The 25817-nt window shown below is 35.5% G+C and overlaps 1 protein-coding gene across 26 annotated transcripts in view; it reads left to right on the forward strand.

Moving 5' to 3' along the window:
• The window catches only part of BAZ2B (bromodomain adjacent to zinc finger domain 2B), a 347907-nt gene that overhangs the window by 291992 nt on the left and 30098 nt on the right, over positions 1–25817 (forward strand). For all 26 annotated transcript variants that reach the window (XM_078147001.1, XM_021004900.2, XM_078147010.1 and 23 more), the window contains 7 exons: positions 6354–6494; positions 9688–9942; positions 11947–12161; positions 14640–14714; positions 15781–16024; positions 23137–23199; positions 24298–24442. In XM_078147001.1, the coding sequence (XP_078003127.1) occupies positions 6354–6494; positions 9688–9942; positions 11947–12161; positions 14640–14714; positions 15781–16024; positions 23137–23199; positions 24298–24442 (1138 nt within the window). The remainder of the gene's footprint in view (positions 1–6353; positions 6495–9687; positions 9943–11946; positions 12162–14639; positions 14715–15780; positions 16025–23136; positions 23200–24297; positions 24443–25817) is intronic.

Raw genomic sequence — 25817 nt, forward strand, 5'->3', positions numbered from 1 at the left:
AGAAACTACTGATTGTGTAAGCTTAAGTGAACAAGGATGTGGCAGGGCTGACACTTCTTATCATACAGCCCCTGCATAAGTAACATTATGATGAAAAAAAAATCACTACCTAATCACATTTGACAAGAAGTCTGTCCAAGAAAGTAAAAATTACCAAGAAGATTATTTCAAATGAGATTTATGTTTGTTGTCATTCATAGGGCACCTTATATAATGTCCCCTGAGATATTATCTGATGATAGTACAAAGCTATTACAGGTAGCAAGACATTTAAAAAATTTTTTCCAAATTCATGTAAAAATTTTTAATATTTGTTTTTAAAAGTTTTGAATTTCAAATTTCCTCCCTTCCTAACCTCCCCCTTATTGAGAAGGCAAGCAATTTTATATAGGTTATACATGTGCAGTCATGCAAAACATATTTCTACATCAGTCATGTTCTGAAAGAAAATACAGACCAAAAAAATCTAAAAAAAATAAAGAAAGTAAAATAAAAGTATGCTTTGATCTGCATTCCAACTCCATCAGTGCTTTTTCTGGAAGGAGATAGCACTTTTAGTTATGAATCCTTCAGAATTGTCTTAGATCACTATATTATTGAGAATAGCTAAATCATTCACAGTTGATCATCATGCATTATTGCTGTTACTGTGTACAGTGTTCTTCTGGTCCCGCTCACTTCATTTTGCATCAGTTCGTGTAGGTCTTTCCAGGTTTTTCTGAAAGCATCCTGCTCATCATTTCTTATAGCACAATAGAATTCCATTGCAGTCATGTACCACAACTTGTTCAGCCATTTCCCAATTTATGGCTATGCCCTCATTTTCCAACTCTTTGCCACCACAAAAAGAGCTGCTATAAATATTTTTGTACATATATTACATATGTACATATTACATATACATTTTTTAAAATCTCTTTGAGATATAGACCTAGTAATGCTATTGCCAGGTCAAATCGTTGCACAAGTTTATAGCCTTTTGGACATAGTTCCAAACGGTACCAAGACTTTTTAAAACTTTTGTTTATAAAAATGGTGTATCACTTGTAAAAATTCTTATATCTTCACCCTTAAAAACTCTGGCCTCAGAATTTTCTAATCTGTTTTTAAAAAATCTTCCATTGAAGAGTTTCAGTGTTTTTTAAGCCTATGTGTTGAAAATATAAAAATGCAACACCTTCCAATTAGTTTGTTTTGTTGTTGTTCAGTCATATCAGTCATGTCCTACTCTTAGTGACCCCATTTGGGAGTCTCTTGCCAGAGACACTGGAGTGATTTGCCATTTCCTTCTCCAGGTTAGTTTGTAAGAACAGCTAATTATTATCAGGGAAGATGGAAATTTACTAGCTGTATCTCAACAAAAAAAAAACCTTTGCATAATTCATAGATAAAATTGAAAAATAAGTATCATGATTTGTAGTTTCATATCTTTTACACCTATGACAGCCATTGGATTACAGAATAACTGACCTTAATACCAGATCTTGGAATCACTGTATCACAAGGTATTAAATCAAGATTTTCAAAACTAATGAAGCATATTCAATCACATTATTCTTACTGTAATTACATTTTAGTGATAAATTAAGGGTTGGTTTTTTTTTACTGTTGATATAATTAATTTTAAAAATATTTAAGCTCATGCTTTTAAAATTCCTATTTTATGTTTTATACTATACCAGGCCTGCACTATACATAATTTATTAGTTCAGTGTGTGTGTGTGTGTGTGTGTGTGTGTGTGTGTGTGTGTGTGTGTATGAATAAGGTGAGTATTCAAAAATGTTTACCTAGGGGTACGTGGTCAAAGAAGTTTGGAAATCATTGATGAAGAGGCTACAACTAACTGTCACTGTTTCTCAATTCCAAAAACTCTTATGTCCTCTCATGCAGATGATTAAGAGAGAAAAGGACATATAGGCAAAACTTAAAGCCCAAGATGGGTCAGTATTATTATTTTGCCCTCTAGAAAAGCTTAAAGCAATTCTCATACACAAAATTCATGGTTTTAAGAATGAGAAATGTACTTTCAGAACAGTCTTTAAATTGCAGCATCTTTTAAATCATAAATACATGCTTATTTGCATACATACGTATTTCTATAAATGTTGGCAACTCAAACAAAAGAATTTGAAAAGAAGCCAAGTTTTTCAAATGTAAATATATGTATTAGGCCACCATTTAGTGCTCTGACAAGGAGTCACTTGAAATCCTTACCATTCTCAACAAATTCTTTGTCTATTATGAGCAATATTTCATGCACTTAAGGATTGAACAGTAATGCAGTGCTAAAATCCACTTCTGAAAATGAAGAACCTGTGCTGATTCTTAGCTGTAAGCATTACTAACACTATCTGCCTTTACTTGGACAAGTCAATTAACCTCCCTTGGCTTCCATTTCTTCCTTGGTAAAATGGAAAGGTTGGAATAAATAACCTCTGAGAGCCCTTCTAGCTCTAGAGCTATGGTCCTGGGACTCAAATGGTATGAGAATCTGTCACATATGATATCAAGTTCTGAGCCTGAATCATGCATATATCCTGTCCCTACAACCTCCTAGATTTTCTAAGTTCGTAGTTAGTAAGCTCTATGGTATAATTCTTTAGTATAAAACATCTGGCATGATAACCACCAGAAAAAAAAGGTGTCCAGAAATAGTATCCACAGCATTTCTAGCACCTAGATGTGAATTTAAACAAAATCTGTGTTATACCAGACCTCCTTACGTTAAACTGTCTAATGAAGGAAGAGGATGAAGGATAGAAATAGAGAGTTTAGGGGAAATAAGGTGAATGGGAGAGAGAGGAGACAATGAAGATACTTGGGGGGCAATTTGAGGAATGCATATCTCTGAGTAATAGTGAGCAACAGAGTGGAATATGAGTGAGTTCTGAGGTTTTGCCCTTTTCACTTCCCTGTTTTTCTCCCTTTTTTCTCAAGTAGAAGTCAGAGTTCAACGTGTAAGGCAGGGAATTAGTCACTCAATTACTTACTTTTTATTATGCCTTAACATTGTGTGGAGGTGACTGTAGGTTCTGAAAGGCTATGCCTCTAGAATAGAAGCCCTGTGACTGATTCTATCATGCCAGAGAGGCACTATCATCAGCTAATATTTCAAGGCACAATATATAAGGTGCCACATTCCAGCAGCATGAAGGAGGGCTCAGAGTCCCCACAGGAAGCACAGAGGGACTCGGCATCAAGAGTCTTACCATTTGCTCATGAGTTCTTTGGCCATGGTAACTAATGAAACTACCAAAAGAAAAATTACAATGTAAACCTCAGTCCTTTTGGGCTCCATTCCATTTATGCAGTATTGATAGCAAAATGGCAGAAAGCAGTAACAGAGACTCCTGCAATTAACTCAGTTTCTAGACTCACAGGGAAATCAGTGATTTGGCAGAGTTGGTTTTGGCACACATCCACAGGCAACAAGAAACATAGTTGAAAGAGGCATTTGGTCATTGTGTATTACGTTGCTTGAAATCCTTCTATTTCATTGAATGATCTTTTTTTTCCCCTTAATGTATTGTGCTTAACTTTGCCAGGTAAGTGATTCTTGGTTGTGGTCCTAGCTCCTTTTGCCTTCCAGAATATCATGTTCCATGACCTCTGATTCTTCAATGTTGCAGCTACTAAGTCCCGTGTAATCCTAATTGTGGCTCCCCAATATTTGAATTGGTTTTTTTTCTGGCCACTTAAAAGTATTTTTTCCTAGACCGACTAATTCTATAATTTGGCTACACTGTTCTTTGGAGTTTTTATTTTGGGATCTCTTTCTTGAGGTGATTGGTGAATTCTTTCAATACCTATTTTGCCCTCTGGTTCCAGGATATCAGGGCAATTTTCCTTGATAAATTCTTGAAAGATGCTGTCCAGGTCTTCCTTTTTGATTATGGCTTTCAGGTGGTCCAGTGATTCTGACATTGTCTCTCCTGGATCTATTTTCCAGGTCAGTTGTTTTTCCAGTGAGGTATTTTACATTTTCTTCTGTTTTTTTTTCCATTCTTTTGAATTTGTTTGATTGCCCAATTCTAACTTTTAAGGAGTTGTTTTCCTCAGTTAGTTTTTGTGCTTCCTTTTCCATTTCACCAATTATACTTTTTAATGATTGTTTTTTCCCAAGCTTTTCGTTCTTTTTTCATAATTCTCTTGCTTCGCTCATATCTTTTCCCACTTTTTCTTCTACCTCTCTCATATGATTTTTAAGCTCCTTTTTGAGCTCTTCCATGAGTTCTTTCTGGGCTTGAAACCACTTTCTATTTTTTTGGGGGAGGGGTTGCCCATAGGTGTTTTGACATTTGTGTCCTCTTCTGAGTTTGTGTCTTGATCTTTGCTATCACCATAATAACTTCCTGTGGTCAGATTCTTTTTTGTTGTTTTTTGCTAACCTTTTTTGGCTTTTTTCCTTTCTTCTAAATTTGAATTCTGCTCCCCAGAGTGGAAGGGGTACTGTCTTAGACTTCTTGTGCCAGGGACTACAGACCCTGGATGTTTACCTGGCGCTATACTGATGTTGCCCTGAGGCCCATAGGGGACCCTCATGTCAGGTGCTGCGCTGAGGTGGTAGAGTGGGAGTGGCTAGAGCTGCTGGAGGCCATAGGCATCTGGTAGCTTATCTGGTGCTGAGCCAAGGTTGCAGTTCTGTTGTCTGGCTTGTGCTAAGGCTCATAGGGTGCTTCTGCATTTCCCTGGGGCTACACTGAAACTGTTTGCCCTGGGCTATGCTGAATCACATGATGGTTCTTGGAGCTGGAGTCTGCCCATTTCCCTGGCTCTGCTGAGACATATGGAGGGTCCTGGTGTTGGCATTTGCCTTCTCCGTCACAATGGGGTTCAGGAAATCCCTCTGGTTTGCTAAGGTGGGGCTTGCTGATGGCTTAGTGGGATGTGTCCTGGACTGCATTCCCCTTTTGCCTGAGTGAGACAGACCTTTCTTGATGATCTTACAAGTTTCTTGGGCTAAAAGATTGTTTTACCCCATCTTTTTGCTGGTTCTGCTGTTCCAGGATTTGTTTTGGGGCACTTATTTTATGGTTGTTTGGAGATGAATATGGGAAAGTTATGGTGATTTACTGCTTAGTCTACCATCTTGGCTTCCAGAAATCCAGGTCCATGTTTTCAACACAAATATTCTTCTAATAATTTACTGTGGCAACAAGCCGTAGAATATTGTAGTGTCTAAAGAATCAGAGTCAGGGATCATACAAAGGGCTATGGAGAAATTCATGGAGTGATTGAGCAACTTGAAACACATTACATATGAGGAATTAACCCAGGAGAAGGGGGTGACATCAGAGATAGAGGATCATCAGAGAAATGTATGAGTTTCTCCAAATGAAAAACATATATAAAAAAAGGAGAGATGTTCACAGAGTGAGGGATAACCAGGAGAAATATTATATAACATTTGGGATTCTTGCAATGTAAGAGAAAAGCACCTAGTATTTTGTATGGACTTGTGTGGTGAATCTGTAGTAGAATTTAGACAAGAGTCAAACTAGAGTCACCTAGGCAGCTAGGTGGCACAGTGGATAGAGAGTATTAGAGTTAGGACGACCCAAGTTCATATTCTGCCTCAGAAACTAGCTATGTGACCTTGGTCAAGTTGCTTAACCTCTGTCTGCTTCAATTTTCCTATCTCTAAAATGTGGGTAATAATAGCACCTACCTCCCAGGATTGTTGTGAGGATAAAATGAGATAATATTTCTAAAGAGCTTTGCAAACTTTAAAATGTTATATATACTATCTTTTTTTTTTATTAAACAGGATGATTTGCATTGATGGAGTGAGTACTCACATCATTGATGTTGATACGTTGTAGTAGTGGATCCTTTATACCAACTTTGTTGCATGCTTTGGTTATATTTTATTGTACTTAAAGTAATGGGATATGGAGTGGGTCTCATGAGCCTAATCCCAATGGACCATATCTAATACACAAAGACATTTTAAGAGTCCTTATTTGAAGCATAAAAGATTCTCTAACAGGAAATCATAATTACTCTTCAGATCTCATAAATAAATCTCCTAAGAGGGAATTTGACCTGTGCTTTTGTTTATGAAATTAATAACAGTAATTCACATTTCATTATTTATAAATTACTTTGTGATTTATAAAGCACATTTCCTACAACCTTGAGAGGTAAGTTGTGTGAATGTCATTATTCCCATGTTACAATGGAGAAAACTGAGTATTACAGTGGTTGCCAGCCTTCCTCAGTGTCTCACTCAACAGGCAAGAATATCGAGTTTATGGGTACTGTGTGTCCCTCTTTATTTTCATCAGAGCTATTTCAAATGCACATATTATATTAAGGGAACTACATGGAGATTTTTTTTCTTTCATTAAAGGAAAAAGAAAGATTGAAGCAAGAAAAACGTGATGAAAAAAGGTTAAACAAAGAACGTAAACTAGAGCAACGAAGATTAGAATTAGAAATGGCAAAGGAATTAAAGAAGCCTAACGAAGATATGTGCTTAGCAGACCAAAAGGTAATCTTTATCATGTTACCCTATTTAAAACATTTTATGACCTCTTTCCCATTTTCCTGCCCGCACTTTTTTTTTGCTTCAAATTGCTCATATGAAAATTATCCTTTTTACCTAGCTAGAAGCATTGCCCCAAAAGGCTAATGATCGGACTCTTTTAAACCAAGATATAAGCAGGCTTTATCAGGAATTCCCTTTTTGCTGAATGTTTACCTTTTAGTTTTAGTATTTTGTAGCATCTAAGGTCATCAAACCCCACATGCACTAGAGTCCCCCTAGAAAAGCTACCCCAGTAGTTCAGGTAGTTCAATGTGGGTCCACATCAACTCAAGAAACATAGCTCATGTTCCTCCACTAATGTGTTTACTTGTACTATTCAACCATAGAACACAATTCATTCAAATCAAAGGAATTTAATGAAATGTTAATAGTAAAAAAAATATTAATAGTACATTTCCCCCACAAACCTGGCACACTGCCCCACAAATACAAATGCTGTCAGTGAGAAGAGTGAACACATCTAGAGATGTATAAGTGCACAGGTAAGAATCTGTGGCTGGCAAACATACTGGCACATGCATCCAAGGGACAAACAGATGGGAAATATGTGGGGCTGGAGCACAAATATTGTTACCTACACACATGTAGGTAACAAACGTGTGGAAGAGTAACTCTTTCATCTGATGCTCTATGGATCCTAATGTCTTCTGGTAATATTGTTTCAGTGGCATGGTGTTGAAACAATTGGTTTCCTTTGTCATTTTCAGTGTTTGATTTTATGTATTTAAAAAGATTCTTAGAAGGGATTCAGACCTAGTTCAGGAAGACTACCCAAAAAATTCCTCAGAGCTATGTGGGTCTACAAACCATAAATTTTTTTTCTTCCATATCCCCCTAATCCTTTGGACCTTGACATAAACCCAAAATACAAGGTCATTATTTTCTTCCTCTCTGGTCATTCCTATGTATAAGTGGCATTGTGCAAGCTGCCCTACACTTAAATGAATGTTAATGATTATAGCATCAGCCAGTCATAAAGAAAAATATAGTTTCCCCTTTAGTTGTAATGTTCCAAAAACTAACAGAGAAGCTACTTAGATGGATCTGTGATCTGTGATCTCATCCATTTCCATCATCAGTGTGGACATTCCCACCACTACAATAGATCTCATCTCAAAAATTTCTTTTCGTTCTGTGTAATTTTTGTCTGTGTTCTCCCATAAATCTTCCTTAAGAAATCTTTGTGACATGGTTGGAACTTTCTTCTAGATACTTTAAGATTTCACAAGTACCAGTGATATCCTTTGTTCTCACTGCATGATCAGCCCACACCACCTTTTCTCAGCAAGTATTTCCTTAATAATGATTTTTGCACCACTTATTGTATATGGCAGCCTACTTACAGTTACCATTTGTCACTATATTGCCTTTTGGATCATCCACAATTTTGAATCTTCAAAGATTGTATCATTTGATGATTTGTAGCCATATGTGATCATAGGAAGTATATTTAATGTTAAATACATAGAAGCTCCAGGACAAATATGTAGAATCATTGGATTAGAAGTTATCTCAATTGGATCTTTTCCTTTTGTTCTAGCAGTTGAATATCCAGGGCAAATAGTTAAACATTTTCTTGAAGACTTTCCAAAAATATGACCTCTCTCATTCTTATGTTTTGTCACACTTAAAGTTAAGCAATCCTTATTTATATCCATCCATAATATCTTCTGCCTATTTGTTCTTGTTTGGACCTTCAAAGAAATGTAACTCTGACAAAGAAATTAAAATTTGTAAATAGAACATCAGAGGAAAGCTAGATGCCATCTTGACAAACGATAGGGCTTTACGTGACATTGTGTAAAAGTAGCAACTTACTGTGTCTTGGCAATAATTCATAAAGAGGCATTTTTCTTATGACCTCAAGAGATGTGTGATCTAGAAATAGTTGATTGTAATGTATCTCCTCCCAAAGTATCTTTACATTGTGTTCATCTTAAATATGAATAATAATTCCTTGAATATATCAGTAGTTCTAAAGGACTATTATTTCATCAGATGTGGGCACTTACTTCAACATCTATCAAAATCCCTCTGTACTTCTGTAGACCTTTTAAAAAGTCACCACCTGATGGCCAGTCTTTTGATGCTGGACCTTTCCAGATTTAGCTCATCTGTGAATGACACATATGTAGTCTAACAATGAACCAGTACGAATAATTTTTCTTGTTTACCAGGACCTGTTAGGGCTTGTGCTCTGCTGTTAGAGACTCACAAGAACTATGATAACCTCCACCTGACTCAGAGGCATAAAAAGTACACATTCCAGTTCAGCAGGCCTTGTATTTAGCAAACATTTTGCTTCACTGCTGTTTTTTTTAGCTGTTTGGAAAGCAGTGATCTTTAGAGCAGGGGTTTTCACACCTTTTTGCGTCACAGACCTGTGGCAGCCTGGTGAAACCTATGGATCCCTTCTCAGAATAACATTTTTAAATACATAAAATCTAATAGAGGGTTATCAAGGAAACCAATCATTGAAACACATTTATCAACATATTGAAAAAAAGTTCACAGACTTCAGGTTAAGAACACCTACTTTCAAGCCATATTGGAAGTTCCTGTGTGTAATGTAATATGAATAATGTGCTCTATTACCTGCTTTTTTTAAAGGCCACAAAATACTAGTTTTATATTGCCTATAAGCTGTAATGAAAAAAATCACTGCAGTATTGCTAGAAATTTCTTTTGTTATTGTCAGCTTTAAAGCATTCATGAAGCCAGCATCATTTTGGCCAGCTTAACTTCACTTTCTCCTGGGATCACAGGATCATCATTATAGCCTGTTGTCAGAGACTTGTGCTCAGTACAAATCTAGATATTTTGTAAATGCATATCCCACCCCAAAAAAGAATGTAGATGGATTACTTCAAGTCAGTCATCACAGTTAGAATGACAGTAGCATTTGCTGTGTAGACAGATGACAGCATTTTTGTTCTCATTTACTTTGCTGGAAAATAGAGTAGAGAGTTGTTTCTCTGCTATATTTAATTCATACAATCCACATGCTATTAAAATGCTGGTATCTGAACAAAAACCCCTTAGTGTTCCTTTCACAGAAGCTGAGCTTCATAGCCATGGCTAAGTTCTGTTCAGAATGCACGAACTCACTGACATGATTTTGTCCTTCTGTTTGCAGCCTTTGCCAGAGTTGCCACGCATTCCGGGACTTGTTCTCTCTGGAAGTACATTTTCAGATTGTCTCATGGTGGTACAGTTCTTAAGAAATTTTGGTAAAGTTCTAGGCTTCGATGTGAACATTGATGTCCCGAACCTGAGTGTTCTTCAAGAGGGATTACTCAATATCGGAGACAGCATGGGGGAAGTACAGGACTTACTTGTAAGGCTCCTCTCTGCTGCTGTCTGTGATCCGGGCCTAATAACAGGATACAAGGTAAACACACATGCACCCACACACACAATCCTTAAAAACTTTAACCATCAATTTAAATTGATTGCTTTTTTTTGTGCTTTTAGCAACTTTAGATTATGTGGATTGAATAAGTAACTATTTTGATTAGCTCCTATAATTCTTAAGACTGTCAGGGCAGCTACGTGGTGCAGTGGATAGAGTACCGGCTCTGGATTCAGGAGGACCTGAGTTCAAATCCGACCTCAGACACAGAATTCTTACTAGCTGTGTGACCCTGGGCAGGTCACTTAACCCCATTGCCTAAAACAAACAAAAAAAAGACTGTGTCACAGAAAGTTATGTATTACATGCTAATAACTATTAGAATTACTTGATGTCTGAACCCAGACAAAGCTCTTCTAGAGCTTTTAAGGAGGGCAGTGGTTCTCAAAGGGTTTGTTTTCTGCAGGAGGCCTTTGCTGGCCCCCATCCACCCACTTCTCTACCCCTCCCCCCAGTCCCTTTCCTGAAATTACTTTAATTTACACTATACATACATACGGAAATACGTATACACACAGACTATATATACGTAGTTATTTTCATGTTGTCTTACCCATTTTAGGGAGTGGAGCAAGGAAGTTTGAGTTAAGTTACTCGCCCAGGGTCACACAGCTAGTAAGTGTCAAGTGTCTGAGGTCAGATTTGAACTCAGGTCCCCCTGACTCCAGGGTCGGTGCCCTATCCACTTCACCACCCAGCTGCTCCTGTCCTACCCATTTCAATGTGCATTTCTGCATAGAAAGAACCAAGTTATTTTTCTTTTTTTCTTTGGATCTCCAGCATTCATCATAGTTTCTGGCACATAGTAAGCACTTCTAATAAATGTTTGTTGAATGAATGACTGCCTCAAACTCATATGCTGAACCCACACACCCCTACACTTTTACATTCCCCAGACCTAAGCCCAAGCTGCCTTCTCTGCTGCAAGCCTTGGGGGAAGTTAAGAAGAAAATAAGGGGTGGGGGAGAAAGGCTATATAACAAATGGGTCTAGATTCAGGTTGCCTGGAAACCTTCCTTCAGTCTGCTACAATTCTTCACAGCAAAGAACAGTGTTCTATAAGCCAAAAAATAAAATTAAATTTAAAAAATTAAGAACTACTGATATGGAATCCTGACCAGGTAATTCTAATTGCTATGACCTTAAGAATGTTGGTATGAGGATAAATGAAAGTGGTCCTAGACCAAACTATAGCTTTTATTCCCACTAATTCACTTAGCACTCTTGGGATGATCTATAATTAGTCTGGGCTCTCTTTGAATAATTGGGGTAATCCAGACACCCATGGGCCCTGCACAGGATTTGAAGAATAGCATTATTAATTGGGACCTGACTTCTGGGATTCAGAAAGAACCATAACAACTTTAGGTACATGTAATTTATATAACATCTGTGGAATTGACCACATTTCAAAGTAGAGGCACAACATGTTTGGTTATATCTCAAATTCGAGTTAAGCAACATCTGAACATTCCAGTATAATCCATATGTTCTAATATTTTCAGTTATGAATGACATTCTGAAAAGAAGGAGAATCTAGGAGACAGATTTCCTTTTGATCCATACATTCATCTGTTACTTCTCTAAAGACCACATGGGCAGTGAAGACATCACAGAATAGCACATGCCTAGCAAGTGTTAGTATACACACCTAGGACAATGGAAAATCTAGGAACTTGATATGGTCACTATGAGTAATTAAAAGTGAATCCAGAAAGTCACACATGGGAAGGTTTCTGACCTCTGCTTGGTGAAGCATATGAGTGCTATCACATAAATACTTACATAGAGTACAGAGAAGGCACAGGTACTAGACTGGCCTCTTGTTTTCCTGCTTTCCCCTATGCCTTAGTCCTATCAAGAACATGTGGCCCCTATCCAAAATATATGTTATGATCCTAGTATTTTCACCTTGATGTGTTTATTGAAAAAAGTTATATTTTTAAGTGGCTATGAATAATGAAAAAAACTAAACATTTACAGGCCAAAACAACTCTTGGGGAACATTTACTGAATGTTGGTGTCAACCGGGACAATGTTTCTGAGATCCTGCAAATTTTTATGGAAGCCCATTGTGGACAAACTGAACTTACAGAAAGCCTCAAGACAAAAGCTTTTCAGGCACACACTCCAGCTCAGAAAGCTTCAGTACTTGCTTTCCTCATTAATGAGCTAGCATGTAGCAAGAGTGTTGTAAGGTGAGAGTATCCTAACCACTTTCCTATGATTTTATAGTCCATTGTATTGGTCATTTCTTGTATTTCTTCTTTGACATTTATAGTGACTTGTAGAGGTTCTTAAAAAATATGTATTAAAATTAAATGATGTTTAGTACAGACTAAGTGTATAAAATTTCTTGTAATTTCATATTTCTGCTTAAGTTAATTGTGAACACTGACCATTCTAAGAACCATCTTTCAATATTAGGAGATATGACAACTGCACCTCTTGTCTCTTCACTTCTTAATTCCTTGATGTTTTATGGGACCTAATGACCATAATTATCCTCCCATGGAGCATTTTCACTAACAACTGTGGGTGTTCTCCAAAAATTGTCAAATAGGCTAGATATAAACAATCTAATAGATTTACATATTTATCTATTAGATCTACATATTTATTATGTAGTCATAGTAACAAACAAGTTTGTACTATAACTATGCTAATTATTGATAACTTGGATATATGCTTTGTTGAGTATTAAAGGAAAGCTTTATTAGGCAGTGGGCCCCAAATATTCCATTTCCTGGGAGTTGCCAATGTGAAGTATGAGTCATAAGTTCTGAAACATGGGAATTCCCTTGCTGGAACAGACCTGTGGTCCTTTTAAGATAGTACTCTTTTGCTAACACCATCATGTAATACTCCATAGCTAAAACCTAATGATTTTCTACCTTGATATCATCCTTCAAGTTTACATAATAATTTCTCTAATTAGGCATTTATGGCTCTGTCATTCAAAAGTTTGTTTAAATTTATTTGTATTTTGCCATTGCCACTAATTTGTAGTAAGCAATTGAATTTATTCATTATCATTATTATAATATTTAACATAATTAATATTATTATGCTAAATATTAGTTCCTTTTGCTTGTTCAAAACTCCCCAGATTTCAAAGAGCACTTCTTCACCTTAATGTTTCATGCTTAGTGGTCAAGTTCCTATTCACCTTATCTTTTCCATTCATGATTTTTAGATTACAGTCATGTCCCATCCCCCATCCTTTGGTTTCCTGGCAAAAGATAATATCAAAGTATGCAGGGCTAAGTATGAATATCACTTTTTATGAGTCTAAACTTTTGTGTAAATACATTCTCAGCCACACTTTTGCATTATCATAGTTTTTCATCTATTCATGATACTTTTGGACAATTATCTGAGCTTAGCACAGTTCCTGGCACATAGTAGTTATTATACAAATGTCCCTTATTTCTGGTGTAGTGTCTCATGTCATAAGTGACAGCAACTTAAATTCCAAAGAATGTACAAACTGTATATTTTCATGGAGAAATCATTTCATTCAACAGACAATTCTATGTCTGACAGTTGTTTAACAGCTGATGATAATACTGTAATATTGAATAGAAATTGAAAAATGAATAGTTTTCATTGATGCTGTAGGGCATTTGTAATCGGGTACATTAAGGCTTTTACCCAAGAAGGAGAAAGGTGTCACTTATTATTTTACCATCATTGCCATTGCTTATTGCAAAATTCTAGGCTTGAGTTTAAGTATGTAAATATATTTAAGAATTGACAGCTTCTGGGGCTGCTAGATGGCGCACTGGATAGAGCACTGGCCCTGGATTTAAGAGGACCTGAGTTCAAATCCAGCCTCAGATACATAATACTACTAGCTATGTGACCCTGGGCAAGTCATTTAATCCATTGCCTAGACCAAAAACAAAACAAACCAAAAAAACCAAAACAAAAAAACAAGAACTGACAACTTCTGATAGCACAAATTTTATACCACATCATGATGGTGCATAAGAATGCATCTCTGTGTGTGTTTATGGATAGGAACTGGACTTGTGATTTCATTGATATAGGGAACACTTGGAATTTCCAAGAATATTGAAATATTAAGTGACTTGCCTAGGGTCATACAGTTATTATGTTCTGAGATAGGACTTGAACTAAGATTGTCCGGCATCTAAGGCTAGCTCTCAATATAAATTTAGTTTTGAGAAAGGTCTGGGCATGTGGTCTCAACAGTGTGGGGAACTCCCAATGTGGAAACTACTTCCACCAATACAGATCATGAACTCCTTTGTTACTAATAGAGAATTGACATGGGGTACTGAGATCTGGTATGAGTGAGAGACAACATTTGAACCGAGATCTTATTTATTGCTTCAAGACTGACCTTTTATCCCACGATAGCATGCTGCCTCTCAGAATTCAATATTGAAGTGTATCTAGTACATGTATATATATGTGTGTATATATATCTATATATACACACACACACACACACACACACACATATATATATATATATACACACACACATATATATATATACATATACACACACACACACACACATATATATACATGCACAAATGTGTCATTACACATATATTTATGCATTTTGTCAGAAGTTAGAAATTTTTTATACACGGAAAATAGTAATGTTTCATATCATGCACCTAATTTTTTTATATTGGCAGTGAAATTGACAAGAATATTGATTATATGTCAAACTTAAGGAGAGACAAATGGATGGTAGAAGGTAAACTTCGAAAGTAAGTTATATTTCCTTAAAATTAATATTTTGAATTTTTATGCAAACTTCAATGTGAACAGTAAATCACTGTTAGAATTCAACTGGCTCACTTTGATATAAAGAAATAGAAATGCTTAATTTAAATGAGACATAAAATAAAGATAGCCAAAATCCAGGAATTATTATTATACATAAATAATTAAATGATTAAATGAGATCATATAACCATAGATTTAGAGCTGGAAAGGATGTTTCTTATAGGTCATCTAGTCCAACTCTTCATTTTAAAGATAGGAAAACTGAGGTCCAGAGAGATAAAATACTTGCCTAAAGTCATGAAAATATTTATTAAATCTTAGTAATAGGCGTTTAACTCAAATCATCTGAATACAAATCTAATCCTTTCCAATGGGCCACTTCCTATATTTACTAATATTGGCCTTCCTGTCTTTAAATTCTTTTTAAAAAGTTGGTCTCATGTTTTAAAGTTTTGGGAGCTATGCAGTTCCTTTTGACATGAGTATTATCTCCTTATACCAATTACTTTTTCTTATTTTTCCATTGTTTTGCATTTTAAGTTTATTTCTGAGTGGTTCTATCAAAGTTCAAATATAACATTGGAAATATTATTCTCATTGTCTTAATAAGATAGCTCCTCTGTAGTAACTAAAGGGAAAATTATTTCTTATTATAGAATAATAATATATAATCAGAATAATAATATAGAATGGGAGTTAGTTTGCTGTTACTTCTTCATTGTTATAATTAGGGCCTTACAGAGTTTTCATCTGTTTTATAATGTTCCCTTCGTCCTGACAGATAAAATTTGTTATGTTTTTAATATGTTTTAATTCAGTGAGTGAGATACCTCAAACAATAATGAGTTTTAAATAAGAAACTATTATCTACTGGTTATTTTCCAGTTCTTCATTTTCCAATCACCTAATTTTTAGTTGTAAATTATTTATTCCTAACTATGAGATAAGTACGTAGAGATGAATAGCTTAAACAAATGGCTTACACCCTATTGACTTTTCAGATAGGTTTGCTCTTAGATAATGATGATTTTTTTTTTGCATTTAAAGACTCAGAATCATTCATGCTAAGAAAACAGGGAAAAGAGACACCACAGGTGGAGGTGAACTTGGAGAAGAACCACATTCTTTGGGTACACCCACTACCGGACGCAAGCGAAGACGGAAAGGGGGAGATAGTGACGATGATGATGACGATGATGATGATAGTGATGACCAAGCTGATGAAGAGGATGAAGATGAAGAAGATAAAGATGACAAAAAAGGAAAGAAAATAGATCTCTGTGATGATGAGGTAATAAAATTTAAATTCACTATATTACATAAATATGTGCATATTATATATCATACAAATATATTTAAATTTTTAATTTAAAATATTTAAATATAAAATAAAAATATATAAATATATAAATACACATTATATAAATGTGGTAGTAATTCTTTTTATGTAACTCTGTAAACATTTGTTATAGAACTCCCCAGATTTGTCTTTTGTTTTATTAACATAAATTATGACTATTTTTGAATAGCACTTTATATTTTTCAAAGTATTGTCACATACATGCTGTCATTGTTATCACAGTTGATCTCTAGGGTAGGAAGGCAACAACTCCTGAAGATAGTTCTAACTCAGATGTCAATATTTCTCCCACTCTGAGGCTGCCTATCTATAGATAATGTATAACAGTAGGGGAATTATTCATCTCTCAACTAGTGTTTAAGATGTCCTATAATACTTGGTGGTTAGCTTGTGGTTTTTGTTGGTAGTGGTGGTGGTTGTTGGTTTTGTCTTTTTTTTTTTTTAAGAAATAAGAGAGCCTGGGTAAATCATCTTTGTGGCAAAACAGTTCAGTTCCAGGTGAGGGTTCCATTTACCTGGGTTGCTTTCCCTTTTATGTGCTTTCCAAATAAAAGACTTGTTTGGGGCTGTACTGGGAAGTGAACCAGTGAACCCACCAGGGTCAGGAATCACAGAGAAGAGCCCTTAACAAAAACAGTGTTCTGAGATGGAGCAAGGAGAAACTAGAATATAAGAAACCCCACTCTCCTAGAAATCAGTTCTGGCTCATCAGAACTGGTATTTGGGAAACTGGGCCTCAGTAGCCCAGAAAGCATCCAACCAAGGGTGGGATGAGGAAGTGGGAGGGAGGATGAGGAGGTAGAGGGGCAGGAAGAGAAGTCTTAAGGGTATAGAAAAGGCATCTTTATAGATTACAAAGTTGTGTTTTACTAATTAATTACATAGTTCTGGGGAATTTTATCACAAGAAATCTTAGCATTGAACTAGGTTGGGCCCCTCCTGATAAAAGAATCCCTGAGTAAGTTGTCATGGTTTGAGGAAACTCCAGTGTGTCAGCAAATGGCTTTGCTAACCAGGCAGGGAGGAGTTGCTCAAGATGAACAGTTTTGAGAACAATCAGTACAGTCAGCAGGGTATATTTGGGTTATAGCTGCTCCAACAACCCAAATTCTACTTAAGTTAGTGCTCTAATTCCCTCCCTGAACCTGGTTCCCACTGGGATTCAACATTCCCTCCCAGGAGTCTTCAGTCAGGTTAGCTAAGAGAATGAAACCGACCACTATCCTATTCAGAGTCCAGTTGAGGGGTCTTGCTTACAAAGGTAAGCAGTACACATTAGGGATTTTTTGAGCATTGTGTTTGTATGAAGGGGTGAAGGATAGAGAAAGAGAAAAGGCAAGAGTCTAAATCACTCCTTGGCTAATGTTGGGCCTGTTTTCAGAGATAGATTTTATTCTCATAGCGTTGACTGGCCTCCAAGGGAGTTTCTCAAGGACTACATTATCTGGAGCTTTTACAGAGCTTCATGGCAAAATAAAGAATAAAACTGCAATGTATGTTCATGGGTTCAATTTCTTAAGTTAAGCCTCAAGATAATCTCCAGACTCTAAATCACACTGTAGGCACACTAAACAGTTAACATTCCTTGAAGGACTTTATTGTTGCATACTTCATTTATTTGGGATGTCTTGTACCTGTGAGTTGGACCAGCAAACAATTACTGATGTATGTGTACTTTTATAAATTTTCTAGCAAGCAGCGTCATTTCATTTATATTCACAAAGGACGCATTGCACTTGCATGTACAAAAATCTTACATAGTAAATATATTCCTATGGGAAGGGTCATAGCCACAAACCAGGTATTATGAAATGAATTAGTTCAGCAGGCTCTGACATAGCTATGCATTTTCTAATCTACTATGTAGAACTGAATAAAAATGAATTCATTTAGGAACCATGATTCAAAAGAGAAGAGGCAATGATTAGAATACGAAGGTTTGAATTCTAGCTCAGCTTATTAGTGGTTAAGTAATGTCAGGTAAGTCACAACACCTCTGGAGCTCAGTTGCCTCATTTGTAAAATGAATACATTAGACCAGATGATACTGAAGGTACCTCCCAGCTATGATCCTAGATCTTATATATGAAAGTGTCATAGAGATGTTGGTCACCTCTAAGAATGTAAGGGGTGAGTAAGGCAGAAGAAAGGGGTGTAAGAAGCCCTCTATAGCTATCAAGCTCTTGTTCTTTGTGCTAAGAGGAGTATTCAGCAAACAAGCAAAGGAATCAGCAGTCTCCCCGCCCAACCCCTTTCTTGCATCTCGTCAATTCTGATAGAGCATGAGTGAGGAGGGAAAAAAGTAGCTGTGTGTATTTTCCCTATCAAGATCTAGAAATATGGTTCCAGGTTTCTCTGAAGTGCTAAATATCTGAGACTTAAACAGATAGCAAGCCATAACATGTAGAAATTTAAGCCAAGCTGTCCACACTGGATCAAGAAGCAAAACTCAGAGAATGCTGCCAACAATGCTGCCTTAACTTTTTTAGGGTAGTTAAATAATCTCCCCATCCTTGCCTGGTGTTGATGTATTAATAATCAATTCATTTTGCCCTTTCCTGATTTCGCCATGTAGGAAAGGCCATGAACTGTATGCCACCTGGTCAGAACTAATAGTCGCTTATGTCTTAGATCTGTAAGATAAACAGATAATGCAAGTTTTTGTATTAAGTTCTTTCTTTAACAATGTAACAAGATCTATAGAATTTCACTACAAAACCATAAGGATTAAATACTTGCTATTCTTAACTACCATTACAAAGACAGTTGTTAAAAACCACTAATATAAAAAGCATTAAGTGGATTGTCTTACTCTATGGATTATCATTCCAAAAGGGAGATTGCATCTTTGACCTCTCTTAGCCTCGTTTTCCTCATCTCTAAAATGAACAAGCTGGACTAGCTCTCTTTTTAGATACTGTAAGTATGAAGCACCCTGAAGAAACAAAAGTATTTCTCAGTATAGCACCATCTCTGAAACTACTTATATCCTATACTTTTATTTTGTAATGTATAAAGATTTATCATTTGTGTAGCAGCTTACTACCCCCAGATGCCACCATTGAAAAATTGTTTTGCTTTATTTGGCAAGTGCATGTATTATTACAGAAAACAAAAATCACCTTTTGACCAACACCAAATCATTTCTTTGCAGAATTAACAATTCTATTTATTTTTAAATTTTATTTATTTTTAGTTTTCAACATTCAATTCTATAAGATTTTGAGTTCCAGATTTTCTCCCCCTTCCTCCCCTTCCTTCCCTCCCTCCACCCCAAGACAGCATGCCATCTGATATAGGCTTTATGTATACATTCATGTTAAACACATTTTCACATTAGTCATGTTGTAAAGAAGAATGAGAAACAATGGGAGGAACAACAAGAAAGAAGAAACAGGACAAAAGAACAAGAGCAAATAATATGCTTCCATCTGCATTCAGATTCCAAAGTTCTTTCTCTGGATGTGGATAGCATTTTCTATCATGAGGCTTTTGGTGTTGTCTTAGATCCTTGCATTGCTAAGTCTATCAAAGTTAATCATTGCACAACGTGGCTGTTACAGTGTACAACGTTCTCCTGGTTCTGCTCACTTTGCTCAGCATCAGTCCATACAAGTCTTTCCAGATTTTTCCGAAGTCAGCCTGCTCATCATTTCTTACAGCACAATAGTATTCCATGACATTCATATACCACAACTTGCACAGCCATTCCCCAATTAATGGACAGCCCCTCAATTTCCAATTATTTGACACCACAAAAAGAGCTGCTATAAATATTTTTGTAGATGTGGATCCTTTTCCCATTTTTATGATGTCTTTGGGATATAGACCTAAAAGTGATATTGCTTGGGTCAAAAGATATGCACAGTTTCATAGCCCTTTGGGCATAGTTCCAAATTGCTCTCCAGAATGGTTGGATTAGTTCACAACTCCACCAACAATGCATTAGTGTTCCAATTTTCCCACATTTCCTCCAATATTTATCATTTTTCTGTTTTATCATGTTAGTAAATCTGGTAGGTGGGATGTAGTACCTCAGAGTAGTTTTGATTTGCATTTCTCTAATCAACAGTGATTTAGACAATTTTTATATGATTATAGACAGCTTTAATTTCTTCATCTGAAAACTGCCTGTTCATATCCTTTGATCATTTCTCAATTGGAGAATGACTTGTAATCTTATAAAGTTTCTCTACGTATTTTAGAAATGAGGCCTTTATCAGAGACACTGGCTATAAAAATTGTTTCTCAGCTTTCTGCTTCCCTCCTAATCTTGGTTGCATTGGCTTTGTGCAAAAAGTGTTCAATTTAATGTAATCTAAATCATCCATTATGCATTTCATAATGTTCTCTATCTCTTGCTTGGTCATAAATTCTTCTATTCTCCATAAATCTGACAGGTAAACTATTCCTTGCTCTCCTAGTTTGCTTATGGTTATCAGCCTTTGCATCTAAATTATGTACCCATTTTGACTTTATCTTGGCATATGGTGTAAGGAAGTGGGCTATGCCTAGTTTCTGGCATACTGTCTTCTAGTTTTCCCAGCAGTTTTTGTTAAATAGTGAGTTCTTATGACAGAAGCTGGAGTCTTTGGATTTATCAAGCAGTAAGTTCTGTAGTCATGTAAGTACACTATAGTCACTATATGACACATAGTCATATAGTACACAATATGTCTTGTGTACCTAACCTATTCCATTGATCCACCACTCTGTTTCTTAGCCAGTACTAAGTAGTTTTAATGATTACTGCCTTATATTACAATTTAAGATCTAGTATGGCTAGACCACCTTCTTGCATTTCTTTTTATTAATTCCCTTGATATTCTAGACCTTTTGTTCTTCCAGATAAATTTGATTATTATTTTTATAGCTCTATAAATAATTTCTGGTAGTTTGATTGGTATGGCACTGAAAAGTAAATTAATTTAGGTAGAATTGTCATTTTATTATATTAGCTCAACTGATGTTTTTCCAAGTATTTAGATCTGACTTCATTTGTGAACAATTCTCTTTCCTCATAATTTAGTGATACGTATGCTTGCTGTCCTACCACCTTTTAACTTTTAACATTTTCTTTTTTATTATGAACTTAATCATCAGTATAACTATTTAGATACACAAAGAAGAAGGAGAAATAAAGATGAATAAGAAGGAAGGGATGACTGTTAGAATTTGATCCTGGAAGAGGGAGGAGATAGTGGGCTCAAGCGTAGAAGTAATGAGATTACCTTCAGTGGGAGAGCAAGAGGGACAAGAGGGAAGGAAAGAGTGTTCTGATGCTGATAATTTTTGAGAAATTGAGGAGGGGGACGGAGGAAGTTCACTTTGGAATTATCCTTTTATCTCAGAGGTACGATCCTTTTTTCAGGCTTTATTTTTAACACTGGGGTTCAGAAACTGCAAACTTTATATGAGCTTGGTTCTTTAACAAATCAGTGATAATATTTCTTAGAGAAGAATTGTCATTTGAAGTAGTTTTGTAGTTTCTTATGATTTTTTAAGTAAAACTAAAAAATCTGACCATTTGCTATCAATCAGAATTTTGATAAAGTTATATCTTTGTGCCAATGGGGGGAAAAACATACTTTGAATCCTGCTTAAAGGTACAGCAAACATCTAGGTCAAGCTTACATATCCTTTATGTTTTATGTGAGTTATTTTTAAAGCAAAAGCTGACAGCCACTTACATAGGTGACTTTTAGTAGCTGACTCCTGCTAATAAGTAAAAGCAGGGATTAAAAGGCTTTTGAGACCCAAAAAATAGTATTGGGGATGCACTTCCCTGTTTTTCTTCCTAGTCCATATAAAATGAAATTTCTGAAGTAACACAGGCTGTGGATAGTTTAAACATCCTAGTACAGGGCACCTTACACATAAAAAATGTACAGTAATATTTGTTAAAATTAACAAAAGCCCATTGATGATGCAAGAATTCACTTTTGCCAGAATTCCAACTCCTATCTTCATAAAGCCTTTTGCTGCAGTAGCAAAACAAATACAAATTATCTTCCTGGACTTTTTGCTGTCATTTTATTTTCCAACACTCATTTTTTTTTCAAATGTATTTGCTAGCAAACATTGTGGTGATGGAAATGAAATTACAAAACAGATAAAGAAAATCAAAGGTCATGGGTTGTACATAGGCTTAATAAGCATCTCCTCAGTAAATCAAGAATTTACTGTATCAAATATTCATTATTTGGCTTGCATCACTCAGTGTCAAATTGACTTAGTTGCTCCTAGTCATATGGATCTGACCATAATAATAGCTATGAATGTACCAGCTGTGTATAATTTTTGGAGTAATCTACCATTGCTTCCTAACATTTTATCTCTTTTTTAATCATCTTCGTCCCTTTGTACTGATGGCCATGTTAGAATAGGAGGTAAAAGCTTTGTTGAAAAAGGTAATAGCCTTTCACTGAATTCGATAAAGTACCGGGAAAATTATTGGCCTTGGGAGAACTATTCAGGGTATGCAGGTTGATTGGTATGGCATATTGTCTAAAGTACTTGACCTGGATCAATAAGACCTCAGTTAGAACCCCACTTCAGAGCCTATTAGCAGGACCATGAACAAGTTACTTAACTTTTCTGAAACTTATTTTCTTCATTTGTGAAATAAGGGTAACAATATTGCTTTACAGTTGTTGTATGGCTCCGATAAGATAATATGTGTAAAGCACTTTGAAACTAAAGTTCTACATGTGTCAATTTTTGTCATTTTATTATTATTATGTATGTTATTACATATTCCTTCTTCCATCCTTACATGTGTATTACACATTTTGTTAATAAGTATGATAAAAATGTAAATATTCTATGTAAGTGTTTTTATCTAAAACATATAAGAAAGAGTGATTTTCTGAAAGACAGTCTTCTAAAGAAGAAAAAAACTCAGGGGGGGATACTTTGTAATTTCCAACATGAACATTTTTATAATTCTACACAAAAGTTTTATATTTATAGCATAAGCACAAAGTTCAGCAGTCATTCTTTTTTATTTTGAGAAACCTAAATAATGCTTTATTTTGTTATAGGATGATGGTGATCAAGCAGCAAGTGTTGAAGAGCTGGAGAAACAGATTGAAAAACTGACTAAAGTGAGCACTTTTCAAATAAAGTTTTTCTCTTTTTCCAAGTTGTAATTGTGTAGAATTACCGTTTCTGCATGCTAAATAAAGACATATAAAACTCATTCCTTTTGAATAATGGAAATGGCTGACTATAAAAAAGTATTCAAACATTTTAAATACAGGAAGTTTTAAACCCACTACTGAAATCCATGCATAAGATGTGATGTCACAATCCAAGGTTATTCAGCTGCAAATGATACTAAATGTAAAAAACTGCAAACATAAAGTACACTTTTAATCCACAAAAAGCCACATTTGTTTTTTGCTATTTTTTTATATAGGCTCAAAATATTTCTAAAGATAGCTTTATTCCTTGGAAATTAACACCATACAAATGCTATGAAATATTAAGTACTATTGCATATTAATGAATTTAGTAGCTTCTATTATATTTTGCATTTATTTATCTATGAATTTTACTTTCTCCTGAATTTAGAATTTGATCTATTGGTGCTCTTCTTACTTGTTTTAATTTCAACTTCTGTAGCATATTGAATTCTAAGTTGAGCCAAGTTTAAAATGTAAGAATAAAGTATTGGCTTATTAAATTTGAGCATATGAAATTGGCCAACTCAGTAAAATACTAGTTTATATACAGACATTGCTGATATCAGGGCTGTTTAACTTAGCTAAAATTCTACCATTTTCTCATAGGAGTTCTGTATTACAGTGCTTCAGCTAGCTTTAACTCACCATGTACACATTTTTCTATTGCATAATTGATAAGATTTTAACTGCCTTGCCTCAATAAAATATTTGATCCTGTTTTATTTATATATATATTCAAATATGAAAAATGCCTTACAGGATATTTGCTTAAATCAAACCAATCTTTTTAATGTTTAAAAGGACCAAGTCAGTCATTTAAAAGTGATTGCTTTCTTTAAGAGGTGATTGATAATGAAACTCAACTAAAATTGGGCAACCCTAACACTTTGACTCAGTTCCCCTGTGACTTTGTCTTTTGCCAGTTTCAATAAGTAATCATTTATCTTTATATTGATTTTAAAAACAATTGACTTTCATAATATTATATATTCACACGTAATTTTTTTTTTAAAACAGCAACAGAGTCAGTACAGAAGGAAGCTCTTTGACGCTTCTCACTCTTTAAGGTCAATGATGTTTGGCCAGGATCGTTATCGACGCCGATACTGGATTCTTCCCCAATGTGGGGGTATTTTTGTGGAAGGCATGGAAAGTGGTGAAGGTAGGAGACATTAGCCTATTTGAGAACAACCAAAGCAATAGTTATATTAATATAAGCTGGTAATTTCTTTAATCTCTATCACGGTTTTAGGATCACCAATATCTCATACTTCTTGGAACAGCTTTATTAAGCTGTCTGTACCCCAGATACTTTACTTTCCAAAAATAAGGAACCTTGTTTCCATGCTTATTCATTTCCTGTCTCCTCTATTGTCTTCTTTTTCCTGACTGCTTTCAAACATACCCTCATTACTCTCATTTTAAAAAATAGTTACCAAAAAAAAAGTGTTACCCATTTTAGATCTCACTCTCCTTTCACTCCCAACTTCTCAGGTATTTGTTCTATACCGTTTACTTTCATTCCCTCAACCATTTATTCTTTCTGTCCTCCTCTGTAATTTGGTTTCCATTCTAACTATTCTACTGAAAGTGCTTGCCCCAAGGTCACTAGTACTCATGGCAACCATTTACTTTTTCACAGTCTTTTGTGTTTCATACTATTGACTGCCCTCACAGTTGGTCAATCAACAAGCATTCTGCTAACTGCTCAGGATACAAGTACAAAAGTGAAATAGTCCCTGCGCTTAAGGAGCTTGCATGCTAGCTTCTCCTTATCCAGATTTTCTCTTCTCTTTGCCTCTGTGGTATCATATTATCTTAGTTCTCTGGTTTCTCTGACCATTCCTTTCCTGTTTTCCTTTCATTCTCCCAGTCCCTAACTATGGACATTAACCAGTACTGAGTCTTTAACACTTTGTTTTTCTCAGTTTTTACAGTATTTCTCTCAGAGAATTCATCTAACCTAATGGCTTTAATTATCACTTAGTTATTGGATTTAGAGCTGGAAGGGATGTTAGATATATTTATTCTAGTCCCCTCATTTAAAAGAAACTGAAGTCCAGAGAAATTAAACAGCTTGCCCAAGGCGACTGAGCTACTAAATATCAAAGTTTGAATTTGAATCCAAGTACTTTAACCCAAAATCCAGTGCTTCTCTTAATATATCACCAAGTCTTTTGATTTCCAATCAAGTGTTCTTTTCACCATATGAAGCAATGTTAGTGATTCTAGATGGACATGTGGGAATTAAGCTGAACTTTGATAGGTGGATGAGATTCAAATAGGTTAAGAACAAGGCAGATAACAGATACCATTGGAGGGAGGCCTAGGAAAGCCCAAACATAACCGAAGCTTCAGAGGCCAGAATATGAAGGGGATTTTCAGAATCAGGATGGAGATAGGTTTAGCTACAGTGAGCAGTTCATATTGCAAAGCAGAAGACAAGTAGTTGAGGGTAAATTTTTGGAAGGGCTTGAATATCAAACTATCAGATTTATTCTATATGCAATGAGAAACCATAGAAGGTTTTTTGAACT

The sequence above is a fragment of the Phascolarctos cinereus genome, unplaced genomic scaffold (genome assembly GCF_003287225.1).
Source record: "Phascolarctos cinereus isolate Bilbo 61053 unplaced genomic scaffold, phaCin_HiC Scaffold_726;HRSCAF=1367, whole genome shotgun sequence".
Lineage (NCBI taxonomy): Eukaryota > Metazoa > Chordata > Mammalia > Diprotodontia > Phascolarctidae > Phascolarctos > Phascolarctos cinereus.